The sequence below is a fragment of the Numida meleagris genome, chromosome 11 (genome assembly GCF_002078875.1).
Source record: "Numida meleagris isolate 19003 breed g44 Domestic line chromosome 11, NumMel1.0, whole genome shotgun sequence".
NCBI lineage: Eukaryota > Metazoa > Chordata > Aves > Galliformes > Numididae > Numida > Numida meleagris.
In genome coordinates, this window is record NC_034419.1 from 8,673,485 (window position 1) to 8,699,150 (window position 25,666).

At 41.6% G+C, this 25,666-nt stretch overlaps 1 protein-coding gene across 22 annotated transcripts in view; it reads left to right on the forward strand.

Moving 5' to 3' along the window:
- Positions 1 to 25,666, forward strand: part of SLMAP (sarcolemma associated protein) — an 80,105-nt gene that overhangs the window by 13,628 nt on the left and 40,811 nt on the right. For 16 of the 22 annotated variants that reach the window (XM_021409115.1, XM_021409116.1, XM_021409114.1 and 13 more), the window contains exons 3-6: positions 17,499 to 17,652; positions 21,788 to 21,860; positions 23,201 to 23,237; positions 25,119 to 25,181. In XM_021409115.1, the coding sequence (XP_021264790.1) occupies positions 17,499 to 17,652; positions 21,788 to 21,860; positions 23,201 to 23,237; positions 25,119 to 25,181 (327 nt within the window). Of the gene's footprint in view, positions 1 to 6,632; positions 6,785 to 8,226; positions 8,373 to 17,498; positions 17,653 to 21,787; positions 21,861 to 23,200; positions 23,238 to 25,118; positions 25,182 to 25,666 lie in introns of those variants that run through there. The other 6 variants (XM_021409117.1, XM_021409124.1, XM_021409121.1 and 3 more) reach the window with 3 other exon arrangements.

The following is a 25,666-nucleotide window of genomic DNA, read 5'->3' on the forward strand; positions in this document are numbered from 1 at the left end:
AAAATTTACTTCTGAGTTAAGCATAGTGCTCGAAGAGCAGACTTCTATGCTGCCGGGAAGACAAATGATCGTAAAGGTTACAATTATCAGTTAAGGTAACAAAGCTTTTCCCTGAGAATTTACTGTTTAATGTTGGAATGTTTCATTTTTAAGAATGCGTATTTCTCTCTGCTTAATTTCTGTAGTTCTATCAAAATGTTCTTAATGATGGCTCTATTTGATGCCTTATGACAGTGCAGCAGTAGCGTTTGTGAGGAGCCTTTTCTACAGCAGATTAGAATTTCCTAGATCAGCCAGGCTGCTCTGATAGTTCTATGTTTGCAGAGTGACTCTTAACATAATGAAAAGATTGTATTGCTTTAAAATGAATTGTGTGTGTTTCAAAATAAGAGTCAGCATTTTAGTAAATTAATGTTTTGATTGAATCAAGGTATATTTTTGTTTTTTTCTAATTTTGTTTTATGCTTGGAGTGAGTTAGGGAATGAACTCTTTGGTCTGTATTGAATCTTCCTTTGGAATTATGGCTGCACATAAATCCAAGAGAAGCTGAGTGGTTAAGTGGTATGGAAATACCCGCTGATCCATTGACTCACCTGGGCGCGCCTCTTCCTGAGTTTGCAGGGCAGAGCATCTGTAAATTGTGAGAGTTACGGAACCTTTAGAAAGAGGGGAATGGCGGAGTAACAGGTGATGGTTGTCCCTGGGAGCAGTTTTGTGCTGATTGTTGTCCGACTGGGAAAGAAGTAAATATGTGGCATTTTGGCCCTAACCCAATGCTGTAATGCTTTAATTGTAACTTACAGAATGTTAGTGTTGGGTGAATTGCTTTGTTTAGTGATTAAAACATTCTTTCTAATGAGTGAAAGCTAGAGAAAAAGCCTGCCTGTTGGTTATGTGAATGATTGATTAAATACAGAGAGACTTTTAAATAAAAAATAAAAAAATTAAAATTATAAAACATTTAGTATGTTTGTAAATTATTTTAAACACAGTGATTAGACATCGATAGAATAGTTACTGACTTTGAGTTAGAAATACCTTCTAGTTTCCTTGCAGGATAGCATCTCTGTGAGTTGTCCCGGGATTTTCCTCTTTTACTTTGTTGCTCTGAACTATTACTGTGGCTGAATGCTCTTGTTTACTGTTTCTGTTGTTTAAATTCTCAAGCTAAACCTTTCAAAAGGAAGTGAAGAAAATGTCACTGTTCCTGATGTGCCTGTTAGGAAATGCTGAGGTTATAAAAGAGTTGAGAAACTGACGGAAGGTGACCGCTGCTGGCTGGTGCGCATCACGCTTCGAGCTGGTTGGTGTTTGCTCTGGGTTGAGTGCCCAGGACTGGAAGCCTGGGGGCGTGGGGTCTGCAGGCTGGTTGGGTATGTGTGGGCACTCTGCAGGTAGATAAGCTGTTCAAGCTGTCCAGCTTTAAGTGTGGAAAGTGCAATTGAGCAGTGTGAGGAACCGTGAGTAACAGAATGTGGTTCTCTTGTACCTGTCTTTAAGAAAGAAAGCTTTAAGAAAGGCATGAGTGAAGCAAGCTGTGAAATATACAAATGCTGTTTAAAAAAAAAAGTTGCTTTTTTGTGCCATAAGAACAATTTCTTGTGCTTATGCCTGCAAGTGCATTGACCCTTTGTTTTCAAGATACCTTCTGCTGAAGACTGACCCTATAGCAGAGGATGTCCTGTGCAGTGCTTCTGGTGGCTCACGTGCTTTGGACACACTCGGATCCGCGGTGGGAAGGACCCGTCTGTGCTCAGTTCCTCCACATGCCCAGTTTTCCTTCCAGGAGAAACTGAAGCATATAAGCAGGGAGGAAGCTGGGCCGTGCTGTGGAGCAGCTCCTGGAGCAGATGGCTCGGGGAGGAGAGCGGACGTGTGCACAGCACAGCGTGTCTGCAGCATGGACCCAAGGAGAAGGAAGGAGCTTGTTAGGATGCAGATACACAGAGGAGAAAGCAGAGAACTGATTCCTGGTGCTTCCCTGAAAACTTAGACGGGAGATATTGAGTGCTGTCAAGGAACGCGCTATCCAGTATAACCAAGAGACACATACAAGCTGAGCCTGTGTGCATGCTTCTTTCCAGGAACTGCTGCTGAGCCTCACTTAAGGGTATCTAAAATTAAGCTGCTGCTTCAGCCCTCTGCAGCTACTGTCAGGTGGCAGCAGGGGAAGGAGGCAGCCTGAAATCCTGTAGGAAAAGGCCTCACTTCTTCCTCAGGCTAAAAGCTGCCTGCTGAGCGGAGCAGTGTGGAAAGGTTCTTTGTGTGCAGGAATCGTACCCTTTGTTTGTTCCCTCTGTCTTCCAGGTTATGTACATTCACTGTACAGAATCTACGTATAAGCAAGCAGGAGAGCTGTTACTGATTTACCTATAAAATTATTCCCTTTTTATTATATTAGCATCTCACTTGTTTTAAGACTGGTTGGCCAGTCTTTAATTTGAGCATTTTACCCGTTTTTGAGTGCTAAGCACTTCGTCAATATCAGTTTAGCAAATTGTTCTAGCAAAATAATCATTATTCTTTAAAGTTGGTGTTGAAATAAAGCAAAGCTGTAATAATCCAATGAAACATTGCCAGCTCACATTATCTGTAGGGGTTGATATGCCTTGTGTTTGCATAGGACCCCAGAACTTGACCAAGTTGCAGGAGGAAACTGTTATTCAAAGAAACGAACACTGGGGACACACATTTCTCTTGAATATGTATTTAGCCGTGTTGCTTTTAATGTTGTCAATTCCCAGAAACCTGAGCTGTTTTCCTTTGAAACAAACCATGGATAACATCTAATTCTAATTCAAGTTTATTAAAGCTTCATAGTAATACCAGACTGCTCTACCTAATTATAGGTAGCGTAAAAGACTTGCTGATTTTTCTTTAATCAAAGTATTAATAGTCTTGTCTTCAGCCATATTAAGTTTAAGTTTGGATGACAAACCTCCTGGTATGTCAAAGCCTACTACTTAAGAGCAGATGTATTCTTCTGTGGGAAGGCCGTGTTTATATTGGGGGTGCAGGATGAGTTTCATGTGAACTGAATTTGAGGGTTCATCTGTTTTTGTTTTTCCACAGAACAGATGAGCCAGCGTAAATGGGACTGATTTGATGAGTGCCTGAATGCACAGAATGTCTGTTCAATGGCATTATCATTTTTAATGACTGCAGAAACCAAGCTTGCTGAATTTTCTTCTAGTGGAACTGTAGGTTTTGAAATAATTCTTTTAAATGTTATTACCTTGAGTTACCAATGCATATCCTCCTGCCAGTTGTTTTTCTTCTCATTCTTGTAGTAAATGACTTATTCTGGTTTGCTATAGTTCCTGGACTTTCCCTTTTGTTCTTCTGAGAGTCTGGATAATGAACGGTAGCAAAACTTGAGACAGTGAATGTCAGGAACATGGTTCAAGAAATTGTGAAGGAAAAGCCTCACTGTTCTCAGAGCAGCAATATTTTTGAGCTGCTGATTAGATGTGGAAAAAATCCACATGGCAATTCCGGTTCTTTTGGACCATATGGCTTTCTTCTGGCTAGATGTGTTTTCACCATTGATAGGAAGTTCACTTCCTATGTTTAATCTGAAAAGGCTTTGACAACACTGATTTTTACACATGCTTACTTATTCTGGATAGAATTGCAGTAGCTTACGTAATTTCAGTAGCAGGAACACTGAAGCTGAGAAACCTATTTTTCAAGTCTGGGAAGAATTGTGAATGTTGTAGCTTATGTGCAAAGGCTTTAGACTGTAAAGATAGAATTAACAGTACAGACAACCCACAACATATATTCTATTTTTCATTATGAAAAATACTTGCATAAAATAAGCAGTCTTCTGGTTTATTTTCTGATAGGTACTTTTTTTTTCATAGAATTGGTTCACTTTACTAAAATTGAATCTGAGTGTATATAATTGCCCTCTAGTGGTTGCAACTCAGGTTTAAATAGCAACAAGAGGGGGCATTTTCATGCTTAGAAGGAAAGCAATGCTGTTGCTTGCAGGCTATAAATACAGCTTTTTGGTTGGTCATGGAGCTACTTGCTGCCTCCCTGGCAAATGACTGTCACCAGCATTTCACTATTATGTAATTTGATAACTGGGTTTACTGGGCATAATTATTATGGTGTAATTAAAGAATAGATCTTGGTGAATTTATTGTATAACTTTAAGTATTTTCTGTCCTTAAGATATTACAATTTGGGCCTCACTAATGTTAGCAACTTTTCTTGGTACAACAGGCTGATTTTCTTGCTTTACAGGTTCCCTTCAACTGCCCCCTTCCTCTCTTACACTCCCCCCCCCATATTTTTTTAATCAATCTGGAGAAAGAAATTATTCAGACTGCTTGGTTCATTTAAAAAAAAAAAAAAGGAGGGGGGGGAGGGCTGTTGCAGTGGGAGGAAGTGGAATTTTTTTTTGATGGTGATAGCGAAGTATCTGAATAAATAAATGTGCAGAGAGCATCAACTAATACTGATCATCTTAGGAGGTGAGCTGTGGAAAAAACCCCGTGTGTGTCTCTAGCCATAAAAAATGCATATGATGTTGGTAAGAGCAATATTTCATTGTGTTCTGACCATTGGATAGTATAACCTGAGGTCTGCACGTAGATGTCTCTGGTTTTCATACTTGGAAGGATCCGCCAGTTGCAAAATTATTTGAGGGCTGTATGAAAATTGAAACATCTATTTCTCTTTGTGAGATTTATGATTGACGGGGGCTTTTTCTTCAGCAGTCTTGAACAAGTGGTTCTAGGAAGAAGTTCTTTTTTGAAAAGGTATTTGCTTTGCTTCGGAAAGAAATGCGGCGCATGGAGTCCAGAAGCTGCACGGCTGGGTGACGTTGGTGACAGGAGCAGGCTCCTGTGGCTGCCCGCCCTGCTGCTCTGCTCCTGCCCCGTGCTCTAACCACTTCTTTTGTTGACTAAGAGACATCAAAAGGTATTTGGGTTTCTTTACCCCATCTGAAGAATAAAAGCCGTGGGCATGGCGTTATCAGTGTGATGTCCCTGCTGACTTTGTGGAAGCGATGTCACATAACTAAGCAAAAGGCACTGACGGGCGTTGTGTGGGAAGCTGTGCTGGAGCAATTAGCTCAGGAAGTTTTGCCACGTTTGCAAACCTTTTAATCTGTAAACCCAAGGTACCCTGTATATGATTTTTGCCCTTGACTAAGTCCAGTATAACTGGTGAGTCACCGCGTGTGTTGCTGAGCGCGTGCGTCACAGTGCCCTGTGCACTCCCCTTGCCATCCCCAAGGCAGAAGGCCGTGCCGCAGCGCCCCAAAATCACCTATCCAAAACCGCTCCTATTCTGTCATGTTACTGGAAGACTCATCCCAGTGTGCACACACATGCTCCAGGCTTGTCTTTCCTTAAGCTTAAAAAAAATGTTAAACTTCTGTTATTGCCCACTCATGGATCTCAAAAGAACTTGGAATAATCTGCCTTTTGTTTGTGAATACCAGCTTCCAATTGCTGCTTGCTTCAGAATTCTTGACCGGAGAGTGAGCTGCATATAAACACGGGCCCCCTCCCAGCCTACGTTCACTCTCATGTTGTTGGAGGTATGGCTTGGCAGTGCCTGCAGTACAAATAAAATCCAATTGTCAAATTTCTCCTCTATCTGGAAAATGAATTTTCCGTCTTTGGGTGGAGCTGCACCCTTCTGACAGGGTTTTGCTTCCACTTAACTACATTTGCTCTCTGTACGGAATGGTGAAGTTCAAAACACAGAATGAGAATGTTTAATTTAGGGCTTAAAAGAAAAAAAAAAAAAGTGTTGATCCTTGCCCAGTTCAGAGGAGTTTTCAGAAAAAGAGAGGAGCGAAGTGCTCTGGTGACCCCTGTTTTCAGCATGATGTGTGCAATGAACTCGCCATGCTATGGTGAGTTACTGTGGAAGTATTTGTGCTTTGGTCCTGCTGCAAAAAACACCCGGTTGGACATGATTAAAATTATTAGAGTCATTTGTGCTTAGGTGGTTTTGAATTAGGACTTATGCTCCTGCATCCTCATCGGCTGTGTTGAATTTATAATGCCATAGTGTTAAATGTATCCTCATCGCGGTCATTTTAACTGCAGTTAACTACAGCCGAACATTTTCTTCTTGAAAACTCTCATAGTTCGGGAGCAGATGATGTCAGATGCACAGAGCAAAGACTTCTTACTGACAGAGAGATGAATTAAGTAGGCCTGCTCTGACCTTGGTAACCAGTGCAGCAGTCACGTTAGAGAAGTCTTTACAGATAGAATCTGTCCCTTGCTAAAAGGGAGACAGCTTCTTCATAGGTTCTTCATGGTTTTTACAAGTTTTTATACAGTATTATTGAGAAAACTGCTTATCAAACCACACTTGTGTTTCGAAGCGTTTGTGGAATCTGATGTGTTTTTTCTTCGTTATCTGAATGTGTGATCACTGGGAGGTCTCGCTGTCATAAAACAGCAGTAGTATGGAATTAATGATCATAGGTAAACACAACAGTACCTTACGTGGGAGGAATAAAAATGGGGAAAGGTTGCAGTAGTTGCAGCAGATACTCCCTTTATTCTCTATACAGTTAAAAAGCGAACACGTGAGAAGAGAGGAGTAGAGGAGCGTTGATGTAATGATTAACTAAAGGGAGAAACTTCAGTGTGTGGCAACATAGTTAAGCAGCTTTTGCAGTAGGGCACCGACCTCCAAACACCTGGGATTGTGGCTGCGAGTTTGAGTTTGCTGATGGGCTACCTACCTGCCTCATTCTAATTGCTTCCGGAGGGGAGATTTTCTCATCTGGCTCTTCATCTGGTGAGCTGTCGGGTAATCTTGTTGGCTTCTGTTGTTTTCCATTTTGCTTGCAACTGAAAAATATAATTGCTGAGAGAAATTCAATTAAACTTCTAAACTAAAATCTCAATTTTGGTAATTTTTTTTTGTATATAATTTAGTTGCCTGGTTACTTCAGGAATTTTGAGGAAGCAGGAAAAAATGGATAATGTTAGCGTTGAGTTTCCTGTCCTAATAATTTGCTCTGCAAGATCCTGGTAGCATTTGAAGACATCATTTTTTAAACCTGTCTTTCATTCATTTTCTGCTTTTCCTATCTGCCTGTCCTACAGTGTTTTCCCACTAAAACAATTCAGCATTTCTTTTAGTAAGTGTTACGGATCCTTGGATTTATTTTCTATTAGTGCAAAGCTTTATTAATGTCAGCCTTTTAAAATTTAAGACTAGAACAGATCTGTGCCTTACCTGTGGTCTTAGAGCAAAGCTGTATCCAAACACAGCGAGCCTCCCTTTTTGTTGCGCTTCTCACTGCTGCAAAGAGAAGAACACGAGTTTTTGTTTTTTAACTTCGATTTTACATCTCGTACTCAAGCGTGCTTATTATCGAGTTGGTCAGAAAAAGTAACTGTCAAGTGTGTGATCATTTCCTCCTGATCATGAATTTAAGAATAAATATTTTAGTTCTCTGAGTAATTTTACAGTTTTTTTCCTAGTGCAGAATTTTAGTACAGGTACTTCTGGCAAATGGAGGTAAGAGAAACCACAAACTTCTAGGAACATACGCTTGAAAAGAAATTAGTTATACATGGGAACCTGCTCTTTGCAGAGCTAGTAATTGTTGGCTTATTTTACTTGGATATATGCTTCCTACAAAAACAGTCTTTGGGACTGTGTACACTTTGTGAAAATATTTACTTTCGTTATTGCAAAGTTTAAGTATATCATATTGTCAAGCTTCCATTAAATTTATTACAGCAAACAACAGTATTTGGCCTTTAGTCTGGTTTCAGAAGAAAGTATTCATGCAAGGGCATCACGATTGTTGAGTATTTCTGCAAGATTTTGCACATTGGAGCTTTTGTGTTATTTTAAGTGGCTATCCTAAAGAAGCCTGAATTTTTGGGTAGTGGCCTATTGAGTCTTTTTTTTCCTTTATTTTAAAGCCATATGGAGTTGCAGTGAATTTCCATAATTTATTAATGTAGAGAGCACAGTGACATGTCAGAAAGGTGCTTTGCTGGTGTGTTTTCCCCAGAGTCTGTGTGCCATGGTGATAGAAGCTGATGTGAATTATACAAAGTAATCAGTGCCAATGATACATAGCCAACGAAATGTCTTGTGTAATAAGAGAATGAACTTTCTTAATGAAGTAGAGCAGAACAATTTACATGGTAACAAGTACAATATCCTTCTGGATAACCTGCTTTAATCCACTATCGTCTGTATGATCCCCAGCACTGGCCAGGTAATGCAGAGCTATAGAGAGGCTTTTTCCAAGGCTCTGTATGTTGTATAGGACACTCGTCCGTGACAGCAATAATACAAAATAAGTCTCTTCGTTGTGTTGTTTTTGTATTCTGATGAGTCAGCTTGAACATCTCAGGACAATGTAAGTAATCTTTGAGAATTGCACTTTACTGTTCATTTATTTTAGCTTAGTGCTTAGAGCAGCAGTATGTGTTAAAATATCTCAGCATCTTTAGGGTAGAATGCAGACTGAAATTTGTTTATTTTTTCCTCTCAAGAAAGTTATATAAAATTAGCAGCGAGCTGGGGAATGCTTGGCAGGAACGCTTCTGCTTTGTCTGCTTTCAGAATGGAATTGCACCTCCTTTTCTGAGGCTGTCAGTGACCTTCATCTATTTTGTGATTTGCTTACAAAGGGAGGTTTCAAAGCAAGATGTGTGCAATGTGACAGACTAAGATTCAGCTGTGAAGAGAATTGAATTTTTTTCTTGTTGTCCTGAAACCGTCCAGCATTTGTAGCAGAAGGCTGATTTTTGGGAATTCTTGTGAAATGTGAGGACAAAAAGTGAAGTAAAAAGAGGTATTTTAAAGACTAGTAATTAGTAACTATGGTGACAGATGTCTTACTGTAACAAGTCAGCTATATATAAACCAAATTACTTCTCGATTAGAACTCTTCCTCTAGATCTCATCTCTTTTAAAAATAGCCTTTTGCATCAAAACCAGTGACATTGATGGAGAGAGATCTATTTTTGCAAACTGTTCTCACATTTTGGGTTAAAAAAGTTTTTTTTTTTCTGGAGTATTTTGTCATCTTGTTCCTTTGGACAGTGCGTGCATCTCTGGATCCCTTGTATGGTCTGTGGATGGGGCAGTGTTGCTGAGTAACTTCTGCCTTTTGGAACTGTTTATTCCTCATCGTCTGCTCACCTCAGAAAACTTTATTCAGTAAAAGCAGTAATATTATGCAGGGTGCCTGGGAGTGCGTCAGGTCAGGTCCTTCAGCGTCGGTCCTCTACATGAATGCTTATTGCAGAATGTTGAGATGTGAGGTGTTACGGTGCAATGAAGAGCATTCAGGACTCATTCTTCTACGACGGGACGTTTCACTACAGTTTGCAGTTACAGAATGTGATTATTGGGGGGAGCTAAATTCACAAGTGTCAAACTGGATTATAAATTGCTTCTGGAAATAGTGTGTGAGGTTAACAGTGTGTCACCAGCTCTGCTGGAGGAGTGGGAGGGCGGGTGGGTTAGTAAGGGGAACCCGCTTTCCTGGTGATTCTATTCTTGTTGGTTCCAGTTAAATAATAATAATAATGGTAACGGAAAAGCCAGGACTTAAGCTCCTTTTAGCAAAGCTAAGGCTCCTTTAGTGCAAAGTTTGGGATGAGAGCACAGCCCTAGAGTAAAAGCACCACTCTCGGTATGAGCTGTCACTTAAATGTTGTTATCCTATCGTGGTCTTGTGTAAAATAACATTTTCCACATTAACTTACTTCTGTCTTTTTTTCCAGAGGTTACGTTCCAAGTGTTTTGAGTGTTGATAGCTCCTTTTAGAGCTAAAGTAAATAAAAGAAACCTGTAAGAGGTTAATGACAGTCACACAGCTCTGCCCTGACCTGTGGGATGTTTCAGGTTCCAGGAACCTCAGTGCAAGTTGTTCGCAGACAGTTTGTGCAAGCACACATGATGCAGGTTTTTATTGTTTTCTAAATGGACCCCCAATTTCAGACAGATATCTCATAATACAGATGAGCCAGATTTTGGTTGCGAGACGTACGTTCCAGTGTTCCGGTTCTGAGGTGCAGCAGTTGCCTGAGGTCAGCTGCTGGTGCTGAGAGTGCTGCCCGCACCGCTCCGATGCTGCTGCTGCCATGGGAGGTCTGGGGCCATGGCTTAGGAACCAGCTCCGAAACCCTGCTCTTGCTTAGCGTAGGTCTTTGTGATATACCAACCAAATGAGGCAAACCGAAAACAGTAGCAGTTCTGAAACTGCTTTGTGGTGTTCAGCCGTTCCTACAATCGGGCCCTTGCTGCTGTGCGATGAGCAAGGAGCAGCCAGCTGGGCTGGGGGTGCCCTGCCTCGCTTCCTCCATCCGCTGCCGCGTGTGCGTCCAGGACCTCGGTCACCAGTGCTCCTGAGACTGAAGGGTGGGTGGGACTGGTTTGGGGCTGTAGGCAACAAGGCACAACTGCAGCAAACTTCTGCTGATGAGCAGTGCGGATATGTTTCCTCAGGCTTTTATTTATATCCACAAGCTTTAAATGGCGACTGTGAATTTTTGTTTTAAACTGGAGAACTTGGACTGTGATTTGAGATCCTCAGCTTAAGCTTTTAGTTGTCTCCTGTCAATCTTTTTTTTTAATACGGAAACGCAACAGTATGATTTGAGAATTTTTGATAATAAATAAATTTCCCAAACTATTTACATAAAATGCTTCTGAGCTCCACATAAATTATTCTAAAGCTGAGCAATTACAAAGTATTGTTAAGTCTCTTTAATAGCGTTTCTGTTAACAATTTCTGTTTCCTAATATAAACAAAAAAATATCCTTTTAAAATAAATGTTTGGCATCCCATTGCTGAATTTTCCTGGTCTAAAGCAGATTATACGGACAACAGTGGGTATTGGAGATTAGAGCTATTGACTGTGGTCAACTTGTGTCCTGAGATGTCCATCTCCAGCTAGTAACAGCTGCTGGCAAACATGGGGGTTTAATATTGGTTTAGAAAGTCAATTGTGCTGCCCAATGGGCCCAACATGGAGGTGATATTTCCTCTGCAAACACACTGTAATGTGGTTGGTGGTTTTGTTTGGTCTTTGTGTGTGCACGTGTGAAAACGTGCAGTGTATCATTATTGAAAATTCTGTTAAGTGTAGATTCAGAACTGAGCTGATAAAGTAAGAGCTGTGACACAGTGCATCAAAAGAAGGTCTGTACCAAAACATTCATGGATACAGCGTGCCTGGAAGTGTTTGCTTTGTGCTGTTGAGAAAGGTGACCTTTCGATACTGAGGAAAACATGAGAGTAACTTGTGGCTGAGTGTTGAGCATGGCTGTAGCTGTTGGGGTGCGGCTGCTCAGAGCTGCCCTGTCCCCCCCGAGCTTCCTCCTCCCCGGCCTCCCAGCCCCAGACAGCCCTGTGCCCATTTCAGGCAAAGCCTGAGATCACGCAAACAAAAGCTGAGCTGAACGCAGGGCCTGCAGTGAATTTGAGAGCTCTCAAGCTATTGGGGCATGGCAGACAGCAAAGGGATTCGTACTTCAGAGCACTCCAACTACATCCAGAAAAGGTTCTCTGTTTATAGCCAGACTCAGTTATGTTGGCACGAAGCTGCTTTTACTGCTACAGTTTATTTTGCTTGACAACAGGTATGAGTGGCCGGCAGGGTTGTCCTGGCAGTACAGTCAACAAAGCTTCAAGGTGGGAACAGGACGGAGCTGTCGGTCAGCAGAAGGGCACGTTCCCCACTCCCTCCTGCCCCAGGCCTGCTGGCAGGCTGCAGTCCCTCTCCTCAGCTGGCACACTGCATTTCACAGCATGTGCCTGCTGTGGGTAGCTGGAATCACTTCGGAACCGGTCTGCTGAGATCTCACAAGTTAGAGCACTGGTTTTGTTTCCAAGTTGTTCAGTTAAGCAAAGAGCTATTAGATCCATGTGTTTAACTAATACAAAACTAAATAGAAAAGCAGTTTTGCTTGATGTACCCCACCCTGTGAATTATGCTCGCTAATGGAGAAAAATACTTTTACTTCCTTGATAGGTGGGTGGAGTTAGTCGAGTGAGTGGAAAGGAATTTAGGATGTGTCTAAGCAGACCAGAATGAGGAACTCAATCATTTGAATCTGGAGATAATTTAGCATTTGAACTTCTGTCATCTATCTTACAGCCAAAGGATCAACCTGGAATTTGTTGTGGTTAGCACAGTGTGCTCTGCTAGCAGAAGTGCTGCTCCCACATTCAGAATATACTTGGTGTTAATATGTTAAGGAATGTAAAGTGACCTACTAACTGTATGGGAGAAGGAACCTTTTGGCCGCAGTGTGATAAATGTTGGCCGAATTGGTTTGACCCCATTATGTCTTGTTCTAAGATCGTTGTTTGTAACTGAGATTGTGCAAAACCAATATACTTCACCTCGTAGTAGAATACTTATGGTGAGACAGATCCACACAGTTGTGCCTCCATCAATTTTGTGCTGAAGTATTGCAATTTTTAGACCCCTGTTTGCTACATTTGAGTACTGACTTTAGTCCAACACATTTGTGCTACCAGCATTAATTGTTCAATGATTGATCACCTAGTCTCTAGCATGAGCAGAGGGAAGAACCTGTTGTCTTACGGTGTAGAACTGTAAAAATTGTATGGCTTTATTACTGTAGCTGACACCCTTGCTGCCCCTTTCTCATACTCAATATAGATAAAAATGAATTTGTTACCTCCTCTGCATCAGAATTTGACCTCTTTAAATTTTTCTGGACTAAACCAATGCCTCGAGACTGTAAAACAGGGCTCTGTAGTGCGTGGTAGTTGTATATAATTTTTTTTTCACAAAGGAAATAAGAGATGAGGAAAATAGAAGTAACCTTAGGAGGTCCTGAAACTGGGAGACTCTTTGTATATCCATAATAGTCTAGGCAGTGAAAATGTGTTGAATGAATGAAGTATATTAATGGTTGACTTTTGTAAAGGAGACAATGGCCTACATTTTGGTGCCTCTTGCTTACTTAACAATGTAGCAATGGAACAAGGATGGCATACAAGTGTATGCTGTGGTCTGTGTCTGCATTTATAGATGTAGATTTCACTCCATTCATGGCGTGAATCTCACATCTGTGTAGATGAATTCCCTCAGTTCTTCAGTAATTCTCTTCTCTGTGATTTTCAGTGTAATTGTCCTGAACAGATGTTTCAAGTTGGAGTAGCAGTAATGTGCTCTTCAGATAGAAAAAGGAAGCTTTGTGCAGTGATTGCAAATGTTCTGTGAATCTGTCACGATCACTATTTTTTACTTGCTGCCTACTGCAGTACTGGTGTATTTCCATCTGGAAGAGGCTGGAGGGTTTTTTTTGTATGTTGCGTTGTACTTGGAGTGCTTATTGTAAGAATTTTTTGGAAAAAAGAACGCCGCTATTTGAATGATTGATAATTCATGAACAGAACACTTTTTAAACTTTGATTTCTTTTTGTCCTATATGCGAAGCCTTCATTCTCCATCTTTACCTGGTGCTGTGCAATGAACAGCTATGCAATGGGAAGATGTCTTGCCTTTGGCTTCAAAATATGCAATTGATTACCATACGCTGCTGGTGTTTTAGATTTTAATCTTGCTCTGAGAAAGCTGAAATGTTAAACTAGTGAGTTAATTAAGAGTTCATTTTTTTAAATTTATTTGGCTAATTCTAGAGCTTCATGTTCAATTTCTAGATTGATCCTTAGTGATGTAATGTGGTGTGTTAAAAGAAATGCTGTATATAGTCAAAATGAAGGCTAAGGAGGGGGTGCTTGCTAAGAGTGAGTTTTGTAGTTAGAGGCTAAAGCAAAAGCACATCAGTTGTTTGTTCTACCCTTGTACTGTAATTAAATTGAAGTAATTTACTGAAAGAGCCTGCTTCTTTCTTTACAAGATTTCTATGCATCTCTGAGCCCATCGTTTGATCCTTCAGAAGTGTCTCGTCATATAACAGAACTGCATACGGCTTGGGGAAAAACAAACACCAAAAAAAGCCAGAAACAGACATCTCCTGACTTTCTCACTTGTCTGGCTAAGTAAGGAGTTATCTCAAGCCTCCCCCTTGGAAATAGTACGTTAGTTAAGTAGTAACTGTTAAGCAGAATGGTTATTTATTTGGTTTGGTTTTATTTCCTTGCAAATTCTCCTATATTTCATATGTAAAGCTAGAATCTGCCCTTCTGGAGCATAGCGATTTTCTAACTCCCTAATATCACCAAGAATTCATACGTTGTCTATGCATACATTTCATCTCTCTCATGAAAGTAAAATGTAGACTGTGATTTGCAAGTTGTTGGTACTCTGAGTCATTGACCTAAAAAGCAGTGGAACTTAAATGGCATAAGATTTTTCTGCCACCTAGGTCAAAGCAGAGGTGCTCATTTTGTTCAGTTTGCAAAACTCAGTAGGAACGTGAAGTATGATCAGTACCATGTAATACCTTGTAAAGCAGCATGGAAACAAAAATCTAATATTTGGAAGTCCCTTAAGGCAGCTTCTAACTAATATAGGTTGTCCTGGGGAAGTTTGACTTCGAAATAATATCTTAAATTTTGTGGAAGCAGCATGATAAGGATGTTGACAATTAAGTGAGTTTATTAACGAGGTATAAATGAGAGAGGATGCAAACAACCATGAAAACATAAATGACCGAATCAGAACATGGACTAGAATTTATTTTTCTGTCCGAGAAGGCATTATGATACTGGAAAGTAAGTTTCTTCATTGTACATTGCAGAGGAGAGCACCATTTGAGCCATAGATAGCATCTGAATTGAAGATGCAGTAATTTAACAGTCTTCAAAGGTTCTGTCCTCACTTCTCCCAACTGTGCACTAGTCCCTAATGTAAGGGGCAACAGAGCTGAGTCTTTAGTTTGATCTGGAGGGAGATGTGAATTAGAAAACCAGGTGTAATTAGGGCAGCACACACTGCCCTTTGTTCTGGCGCTACCAGGTCAAGCAGAGTTTGCGTCAGCTCTCCAAACTGGTTTGCTGGGGCTAACACTGCTTGAGTCAGTCCAGTCACACAGGTGGTGGTGTGACTGCGTGCTGAGCATGGGGCAGTGAAATGCCCTTGGTTATGCCTGAAGCCAGCACTGCTGCTGGAGCTGGGCAGTAGGCACTGCAAGCAGGAATGCTTCCATGGAAGGCACTGTGTTATGCAGCTGCTGGTAACAAGCACTGTGCGAACTGGAGAGCCCACCTAGTACACGGACTACATAATAGTGTATTAAATACCAGTGTACTACCATAAATAGTAGTTAACGTACAGAAGTGTTTCAGGGTTTCGGCTCTCTTTTGTCCTATAAAGAACTTTTTTTTTTTTAAGGAATTGATCTTTGAGAAAGACCGAGGCCGCTAGTGAAAGCAGGATGGCAACAAGATGTAAATTTGCTGCGTGGAAGGGACCAAAGCTGTGGGTTGCTTGCCAACTGCTGCATTAAGGATGGGATGGCTGAAACCTTCTTCCTAAGTGCTGAAGTCAGAGCGTTTCTGCTTAGACACCAGCTTATTAACACGTTGCTGGTACTATTATTTCTTTGCTAGTTGCGGGGAGTAGAGTGTTTTAATCCTGTTTGTAAAGACTTCAGGACATTTTAAGAGCATCAGATTTCTAAAGTGCATGTGATGAAATTCAGTAGCATGCACTTAAATGGACATCAATGTGATAATATAAAATGGAATGTGTATTTATTATAGCAGGTTTTTTACACTTCTGTTGTTCTATGTGGAATTTTGTGAGTTTAGCATTGCTGAGGGTGTGTTGCATTTCCATTCCCGTGGTAACTCTCCTGCGTTTTTCTGTGCTGTCTTCTCAATGCCCCACCTGTAGATGCCACAAAATTATACTGGCATCCATGAATCCAAAATGTAGAGGACAAAGAGGCAGGTATTATGTATAGGGAAGAAAAGGGTGGGGTAAGTAAGCATAAACATGTTTATTTCTCCTTGCCTGTGACTCACTTCTTCATAACAGAAGGATTTTCAAAAGGAGCAGAGTGCTAATTGAAAACAAACAGGAAGTAAAAATAATTCTCTGCACTGAACCATGAGGGTGGAATACTTTCAGACAAGTAAATTAATGAGGTAATTAATTTGATTGGCTTTAAATCTATAACTGTTACAAAAGCCATATAACTATTATTTATACTAATATATAATAATAACACAGAGTTCTGTTTAGAGGGGACAGGTCTGATGGTTAATGCAGTGAAAACAGCTGGTATTTCTTGATCTGTCCGTAATTCATCCTTATGGACATATGACTAATCCATTTTTTTTTTCTAATTTAAGATCAAAGGCATATCTCTTGAATGGAAGTCTTTCATGTGCTGCTTTTTGTATTCTCCATCTAGCTGAGCTTGCCTGTTTTGGCATTCACCTTGATTGCTGTATTGGGTCCCATCCTGTGGACCCAATGGCACTGAAGCTGTCAGGTTGGGGGCACTGCTTTACGTGCTCAGGACAAGCATGTCAGATACGTATCATGTGCTTGGTGTCATGTTCCAAGATGAGATCTGAAAAGTACTAGTGCTGGTCTCTTCCTTTTTAAACCTAAGTTTTCCTACAATATTTTTAGTTTTTAGTATAGATATCTATTTTTTTTTTTTGAGGGGTGTGATAATAGAGAAAAAAGCATGTTGTTTTTTCTTCGAATTCTCAAAAAAAAAAAAAATCTTGGGAATATGTTCATTTCTGAAGGCAACGCTTGGCCCCCAGCCTTCTACGTGATGAGTTTCCTTACAAGGGCAGGAAGTCAGGGACTTCTGACGTCCTATAAGGATCCTTTAATAACCGCTGTTGCCTTGCAGTACTGCCCATGGCCCACTTCAGCAGAGCTGCTGATGACATGGCAGTCCCTGTCATGCTGCCTGCTGATCAGGTCTCAGCCACTGACTCACTTGCCAGGTGGCCTCTCCTAGATGGGGCAGTTCCCCTTGCTTCGTAAGCCACTTAAGATTCAGTAAGTTGCTATTAAAATTTAATTAACTCTACAAATGGATATTTACAGAGGTACCTGATGATGATCCCAGGATTAACATAATGGTGTGGACTAGTTTCCCTGAGGAGTAACAGCATCCTAATTTTGTGTTCCTTAGTTTCAGTAAGGTATTGTTATAGTTCCTAAATTCTGTCATCTTCCAAATCATTTATTTTCACTCTCAGTCCTTACCCTCCCTCTAGCATGTTTGTACCCTGCAACACAGGCACCTTCACCTCATGCAGTTAAAGTCATCGTGCTAATGAACAAATGCCTACGTACGTGTGGCAAAAAAGCATTGCTGACATGATCTGATCCTTTCCACGCACGCAGTAGTGTCAAACAACTAAAAATCAAATAAAAATATTTACTGATTATGTGAAGGTGTTGCATCCTGAGGAGAATATCTTGAGGTTAATGCATTAGTTCTACACTGGGCGTCAAGCTGTATTTTAAAGCAAATACAATTTTACTGGTGCTTCAGTTCCATCATGCTTGTTTTATTTCTCCAGGTAACAGAATGTTCTTTCTGTTTGTTTTTACAGTTCTATCTTCAAGACACTAAAAGTAGTAATGGTACCTTTATTAATAGCCAGAGACTGAGTAGAGGGTCTGAGGAGAGCCCACCATGTGAGATTATGTCAGGTGACATCATCCAGTTTGGTGTAGATGTGACGGAGAACACACGGAAAGGTAAGGGTATGGATCGCTTTTGTTTCTGTTTTTTCCATTATGCTTGCTTACTTACTTACAATATCTTGCTGCAGTGTAATGTTTAAGTAAATACTATTCCCACTGTAAGAAAAGAAAATGTTTTCCTTGTTGGTTCTTTTCCCTCCGTTGTGCTGGCAGCAAGTCTTGTGACTGCGTGGTACACTGGATAAAGAAATGGATTTGCTGAAAGCACTGAATCTGTCCCTCCTCCCACTCAGCCAGGTCTTTCAGTTGGCTGGCTTCCTCGGGCCACCTTCTGCCATGGCTGCGTGGGTGCTCGTGTGCATTTGAATAGGCAATGGAAATGCAGAGCTGGGATGGGACCACGTGTTTAGATGCTGTCTCACTTCAGTTGACTTACAGCGGTTTTAAAAGTGCAGTGGGAGCGTGTGTGTACAAGGGATGTGTGTGCAGTTTTGGAGGGTTTTGCTTGTTTTCGATTCCCGGATGTTTAGTTGGGATAGTTTGGGAGTTATTTAAAATGTTACTGCATGTAATGTGACTGCAAATATTAACGAATAATAGTAGAATATGTGGAATAGATCCAAGCTATACTTTGCATCCCTAATAAACCTGGGACTATTTATTTCAAGTGGGGCTGTCCTCACTAAAGGGGCCAAATTTGTTCACGTATATTTAGACCTAAAACAGTTTTAAAGATTTTTTAGGAGGTAAAAATGGAGTTCACTTGTTTTTATTGGTGATTATTTGCAGTTAATGTATGTGAAAGTCCGTGGAAAGCTCATTGGAATGACAGTAGTAGTTCTTCCCGGAGGCTCTGTGTTCGTGTGACAGGACGCAGCCCTTGTGCACCAGCGACCTGGTTCTGCTGCCTTGCTTTGCCCTTCCCCAGCGTTGAAGATAGGAGCGTTGCTCCCGATGCGCTGAGCCAGCTCATAAAGAGCGTGGGAGGGCTGCGTTTCCCTCTCTGTGCCTCCCCAAGCAATGAATGAAAATTGTATCATCGTGCAGGGGCACGGAACAGCTGCATCACAGTTACAGTGGTTACACATGAATGCAGCCGGAATGCGGACAAACACATTTCCCCCCCGGTTCATTTCAGTAATCTTAGATGTTACTGTTAACTTAATCTTGTAATAAAGCACCGACATGAAAGCTGGCTTTAAATTAGTGGTTCCCTTTAAAGCCATTTTGCATACTGATATTTGTAAATGCCTTCCTTGCAGAAGGCGTCTCAGCACTTTGCCATGTGTGTGCCATCACGGACAGGCAGCACGAACTTGCCTATGTAAATCCCCATTTGTATGAATATTGCTGGAATATGTTTATTTCCGTGTCATTGTTCGGGCTGCGCTTTGGGAAGTCATTTTCTTGCAAATTCGATTTGATTGGGTCGTAAGGAGCACGGCACGCTCAGCACGCGATGTCTCAGGACGTCTTACATAAGCGGCGGTTCTTCCAAGTTGCGCTGTGGAGCTGGAGCCGTTGCCAGGCGCCGCGGAGGCTCGCAGCCGTGCCGCTTCCTTTTTTGTCGGCGGTGCTCCCGGCACGGGACCCGCTCCGTTCCCTTTCCGGGGTGCGGCGCCGCCCGCCCATCGCCCCGCTGGGCTCTGTCCGTCGGCGCTGCCTGTCTGTCCGTCGGCACTGCCTCGCTGTCCCCCGGGTGCCAGGAGGAGTGCGCTGGGTGGCAGCCCGCGCGGCGGGCACCGAGCGAACGCGGGCAGACGGCGCCCCGTGAGCCGGCCGCAGCGCAGCCCGCGCCTTGGTTCCGTCGGGGCGGACGCACGGCTCGCCCGGCCCGTGCCGGCGGGGACGGCCCGCGTGTTCCGCTCGGGCGCACGCAGCTGTGCCGCTGAAGGACGGCTGTCTCTCTGCGAAGCAAAACTTCCGAGAGGAAAAAAAAACCCGCTAATTCTAGATTCCCCCTCTCCGCTGCCCTGCCGCCGGTCGGTCCGGTGCCGTTCTGTCAGCTCGCGGCGTGCCGGGACAGCCGCAGCCCCGTTTCCCGGCGTCCCGGCGCGGCTCCGCGGGCGCGGATCGCCCCCTGCCGTGCGCAGCCGGCCCGGCTCCCGCCGCTCCCTTCCCGCGCCGCCGCTCGCGCTCCCGCGGCAGCCCGGGCCCGGTACGCCGCGAGCCGCCGTGCCCGAGGTGAGTGCGGGGCGCGTGGGAGCGGCGGGCGTGCGGCTTCAGCCCCTCTTCCCTCCCCTCGAGCATTAACGACAGAGACACGAGGGGCGGTGATTCCTGCTGCCCTAGCTAGCCATCGCTGTTCCAGCGCCGCACATAGTGCTGTGCCTTTCCTTTGATAGCTGAAGGATAGCGTGTGATTTAATTGTAGTTTTATTTTATAAACCAAGCAGGATGCTTCAGTACCTTTACAGGCGCTATTTATAGCCTCTATTAAATCCCCTTTATCTCTCTCTCTCTCTCTCTCTCTCTCTTGTTTGTTTTTTAATATATGGAAAAAGCTACTGCAGCCTTTAGTACATATTTTTTCAGTGTGTTAGAGGGAAAAACTTAAAAATCCTGTTATCTCATGTCAGAGCTACCCGATAGATGGCCCAGTGGTGGTAAGGCTGCTTCTTAACCTTTGGTTCTAGGTACCCTCCTACTTTCTTCCTGAAATTGGTGCTTTCCTCGCTGTACCTTAATTGCATGCCACAGATAATATTGCTGCTGGGTTTTGTCGTGTTTTCTCAAGAGCAGATTTGTGAATTGCACGGACCTCTTATTTGGGCACCTCAGAGCCAGAATAAAAAAAAAAAGACACCATGGATTGATCCGATTTGAGAATGGGTCTGATCCTCCCCGGTGGCACCTTTAATATTGTACCAGGGCAGTTTTCCATGGTTCGATGTTTTTGCCATTGCAGTCAGGACTAAAAGCCAAATACAAGTTAAGGAAGAACTCTGTTTAGTTGGATCATCCCTGCTGTATTTTTAGATTCTATTTGAGGCAGCTTCCTCAAAGACCTCTCTCTTTTCCCTGGAGTACTACTGTTGTCCTAAAACACCCACTGTCCTTTTTTTTTTTTTACAAAGCCAGATTAACTATTTTACTGATATTAATAACTATGAAAGTAGAGCAGCTCTGCCTCGAGTGTTGGTAGGTTCCTTAGGAATAGCGATTGAGGGCCGTATGCTTGCATCCAGCTTGCTGCAGTGCTTTGGGTACGACTTCCATCTTTCTTTCCCTGTTGCTGGGAAGATGCACTTCACAATTCATAGAACTGCACAGGAGGAAGAAGAACAGTAAAACCTGGCTGTAATTTGTCTGTTTGAATTCTTCTTGAAAATGGTATCAGTACAATTTTGGGGAAACGGTGCGAAGAGAGATTGATCCTGATGTTTAAAGAATGTTTGAAGAATCTTGAAACGCAGTATTTGATTCTTCAAGTATTCCTCCTCTTATTCTTGTAGGATCTTTGATCAGTTCAGAGAATCCCGAATTCAGTTCCAGGGAAGCACACTCTGTCTCTCTGAAATGAGAGGCCACTTGTTAGGGCCGCGCGTTGTAGATACACACTACAAACACGCCACAATAGAGAGATCGTTGTGAATGCTGCTGGTGTTCGCAGTGCTGGAGAGGATGCACTTCTTTGTTGTTCATGTACTCTTCCTCTGTGCTCCTTTTGATTGTTGTGTTTGTGAATAGCGATCACTTGGCAAGTTCCAAATGTTGAAGTGTTTGTTGACACAAATGGGATGTGTTAGCTTTGAAGTCTCTGGAAATGCTCACAAGAATCGTGTCAAAAAGCTAGCTCATTATTTTGTTGATATTTCTGCGTTCCCATTAATACAGGTAAGATACATTCTTTATTTTCCCCCTCATTTTATGAACTAAACATACCATTTTAACTCACTGCAGTAAAGAAATCTTGCAGGCCTTGCTGCATTTGGAGTTGTTGGGGTTGGAACTGCTTGGTAGGCCAGGACCAGGTACCCAGCATAAACTCTTTGAGTTTCACATGGTAAAGTTTCCATTCTCCGAGGTGCTCTGAGCAGACAGACAACGTCCCAATGCTTGAAGGCTTGCAAGCCTTTCCTTGTTCATCTGCCTTAGAGTTTAAGACAGTTCGCTTGTTTATCATATTTTTAACCATGGGACTTATGATTGAATAGTGACAAATCGTGATGATGTGATATTTGTTTCTTTTCAGTTACTCACGGATGTATAGTCTCCACAATCAAACTGTTTCTTCCAGATGGAATGGAAGCTCGGTTGCGATCAGAGTAAGGATAAGCATCTGTTTGCATATGGCAAAATTAGACTTTTGTGTAATGAGGATTTGATGGATATTACATTTAAAATTGGCACAAGAACAGGTTTTTTTTGTATGTGTTCAAGTAAATAAAATAACTGAGAACATGGTTCTTTTGCAGGCATTATGAAAAATAAATCTCATTTGATTGTCACTTTGAGAAATTGAGGCAGCTCTGAAAGCATGAAAAAGTTCTTACCAAGTGGGATTCTCTGACTGGCTGTGTTTCTCAGGATACTAAAATGGATATTAAAAACCTAAATATAGGAAAGAAAAGGAAGCAATGAGCTGTTCTCTTCCCTCTTTTATAATCTGGCATTGTTGTTTCTGTTCCTTTAAATGCACATAGGCTCTACTAAATTGAAGCTAATATCTCTGTTTCTGTACTTGCGTACACATAACACTGTTTATATTCTTCAGATAAGCAGTGTAATGTTTCCTCATGGTGTAGTTGTTCAGTGTTACTATGAAAGTTAGCTTCGCCTGACACTGGGGAAAATGAGTAAGGTTGGATAAAAGAATATTTGGAAACTCAGACAAATACCAAGAGACTTTTCTGCACGCGTGTGCTCATATTGGAGAAAACTTCAAAGACTACTAGAAACAAAAAGAAGTAAACTTTTTTTTTTTTCAGTAGCTGACTGACAATTACAAATGGCATTATTTTAATCTGCTTTCATCCTTGGCAGTTCTATGTTTCAGATTATTTAAATATTTTTTCATCATTAGTATCCGGAAATACTTGCATGAAGCTTCATATTTTGCTTCATGGAAAGCTAGGTCAAAATAGAGCAGTATGGGAAATCTTCAGTGTAATTGCATGCAGTAATAAGAAATGCTAGAAATGTGTGGTGTGAAGTTTTGATTCCTGATGAAAATGTGCAAGTGTACAAAGCTGTGGAAGCTGTCAAACTATTTTACTCCATGTGAATTTGTGACCAAGAGTACAGCATCAGCTGCCTTCCTGTAAGCATTGCTCTGCATGCAAATTGGTGGAAGCCTTACTAAAATGGTTACGTATCAAATATGGAAGTTACACATCCAGATACAACTACTCAAAGTAAAAGTTGGTAAAATGTATTTTTGGAACACATCTTGGATTTATAGCTTGAAAATAGTTCTATAAACTCAAAAATGTCCTTTAGCGTAGTATTAACTTTTTACATGACTGCATGTAAATTCTTCATTTTTTTTATCACAAGAAAAGACTTCATTACAAAGCATCTTGATGAAATGCGCAGCGATTTGTGAACTGCTATTCTGCAGCATAAATAATTTGTGTTTACTTTTTCTTTTTTTTTTGTTTTCAAGTGTTATCCATGCTCCATTACCAAGTCCTGTTGATAAGGTAATTCAGTAATTTGTTGTTTCTTGCCTTACTCAACCATGTGCTATTTTCTGGCTTTTTAAAAAGATGACATGTGAGTGAAGCCCAGTTGCATGTCGCTGTGTTTCCCGCTGGACCGATTTGAGCTAGTTTTAAATTTCGAGTGGCGTTTAAGTTAGGGAAGGAACAATAGTACCAAAGTGCATATTTAAGGTAGCTTGGCTTCTTAGGGTATGGCGTCCGAAAGACGGCTTCAGAAAACCTAGTGCTATTGAGATGGTTCAATTTCCAGATACTGTTTGTGATTAACAGATGTTAGATATTGCATAATTTGATACTTGGTCTGTTCTGTGGGACCCAAGAGTAGATCCTGTTTCATGATTTAGTGTTTGGGTGAGGTCTGTTGTCTTTTATCTTGCTGTAATGGGGGATTAGTTGCATGGCGCAGGATAGGAGGTGCTCTGGTACATTCCAGAAGAAGACTGAGAGACCTCTGCACTCCTGTTGTACGTGTACAGCCAGATCTGTTCACTGTAGAGTCAATAAAGTGTAGTGCAGTTGCTAAATTCAGTTTTGATACTGCAGGGTTCCTCTCCAAAAGGTGTTAATAGGTATTACTTGCCTGGGACAGGCGTCCATTATTTCATTGTCTAGCCTGTTTACAAAAAAAAATAAAAAATAAAGGATTGACTTAAGTTCAAACGAACATTTTAAACGTGAAAAACAAAATTCTGAGAAATTAAGGAAACTTATTGTATGGGAACTGCTGAGTCATGACCTGAGCCACTGATTGAGCAGTTGGAGGAAAGACCCAGTCAGCCCTGGGAGCACAGGTGGAGGCAATTCACTGTGTGACCACACATGAGCCTCAGGCCTCATTGAAGGGCTGACTGCCCCGAGGATCTCTTCCTGGAGATCCCTCCTTGGTGGGAGCCTTTCCCTGCGAGCCCAAAATCTTCCCATCTGGGTGAGCGCTCTATTTTCCTTCTATCTTTTTTTGTAACTCTGTTTCCATCGCATTTGTCCTTCTGATCGCTACACTTATTTATGAAGTTATCAGTCTGAAGAGCTCATGATATTTGCATTTAAGTCAAGATTTCAAACAGTGTATGTAGTGTGAGTGCCCGGTGGGGGCAGAAATGCTGTGGGGGGACTGTAGTGTAGCTGTGTGGGAAATGGTTTCTCAGTGATATCAGCAACAACAAACCACCTCACCTCCTTAACCCTAAATGCAGAATGGTTTCTGGAGCTGGGAAAAGTAGAGAGCTCAAGTAAGACTTGCCAAAACAACAGACTTTCTTAAGCCTGACTGAAGCAGGGCACTGAATAGCGTAACTTTCTTTAATTGAATGTGCACTAAAATCAAGTGAGGTGATGGTGCTGAAATGCAGCAAGAACAGTTATGCTTTAAGGTAATGCAGGTAGTCACCAAATCTGAAATAAGGGGCAAGGGGAATAGCGAAGATGATGGAGTTAGGTCAACAGAAAATGTGTGATGAAATCTTGGGTAGTAGGAGTAGGGAACTAGGCATGTTGAACTGGAATATAAGAAAATCATTGTCATTTCTGGACACCCCCCCCCCCCCGTTTCTATTTGTCCTTGGATTGAATGGCTTCACCTTTGTGCACCTTGTTTCTCTTGTCAGACTGTCTTTTGTTTGAGCTGGGCTTTGATTCAAAAGCTTCTGAAGACATTAGCGTGGTGTGGCCTTAGTCCAGAGCAGTGAAGTTCTGTATTAACATGAAGAAAAAAGATAATAGGACAAAAAATGATTAAAAACACCATTTGTTCGATAACCTTAAATTTACCTTCCTGACTAGATTTAAATTACGAACTTTGCCTTATTTGAGTCTAATGAAAGATCCAAAACCATTTAGTTTCATAAATCTCTTATTTCTCAGGTTGCTGCTAACACTCCCAGTATGTATTCTCAGGAATTGTTTCAGCTTTCACAGTATCTACAGGTAATCTTTTTCATGACAGCATTAATTTGGGTAAATGTTTAATCTTTGATTTAGAAAAAAAACACAAAAATAAAATCTTACTTTCTGTGTATTTTTGTCTTCCTGTTTGTAAGCAGGAACGCAAGCACTTAACTACCTTTTTCTACAGTGAAATAGTGTAAAAAGTGTTGTAATTGAACATAACATAGCTCTGTGTAAGCTTCTGAGGTTCTTAATGAGCAGTGTGAACTATCACTTTTATATAAGGTGAAATGGTAATGGTGATTTTTATTCAAATTAATGATGAAGTTTTTGAGACAGATATTAATTTTGGACGCATTTGCTGAGATAGCAGGAAGCAGCTCAGGCAGATGCTCTTTCTTGAGAGGGCAAATACAGATCAGTTTACCAGTCTGTTCACCCTTGCATCCTGGAATTGTTAAAAATTCCTTATTGACCCAAAATAAATTCAAACAAAAATAGCAATTCTTGCATGGCATTTATCT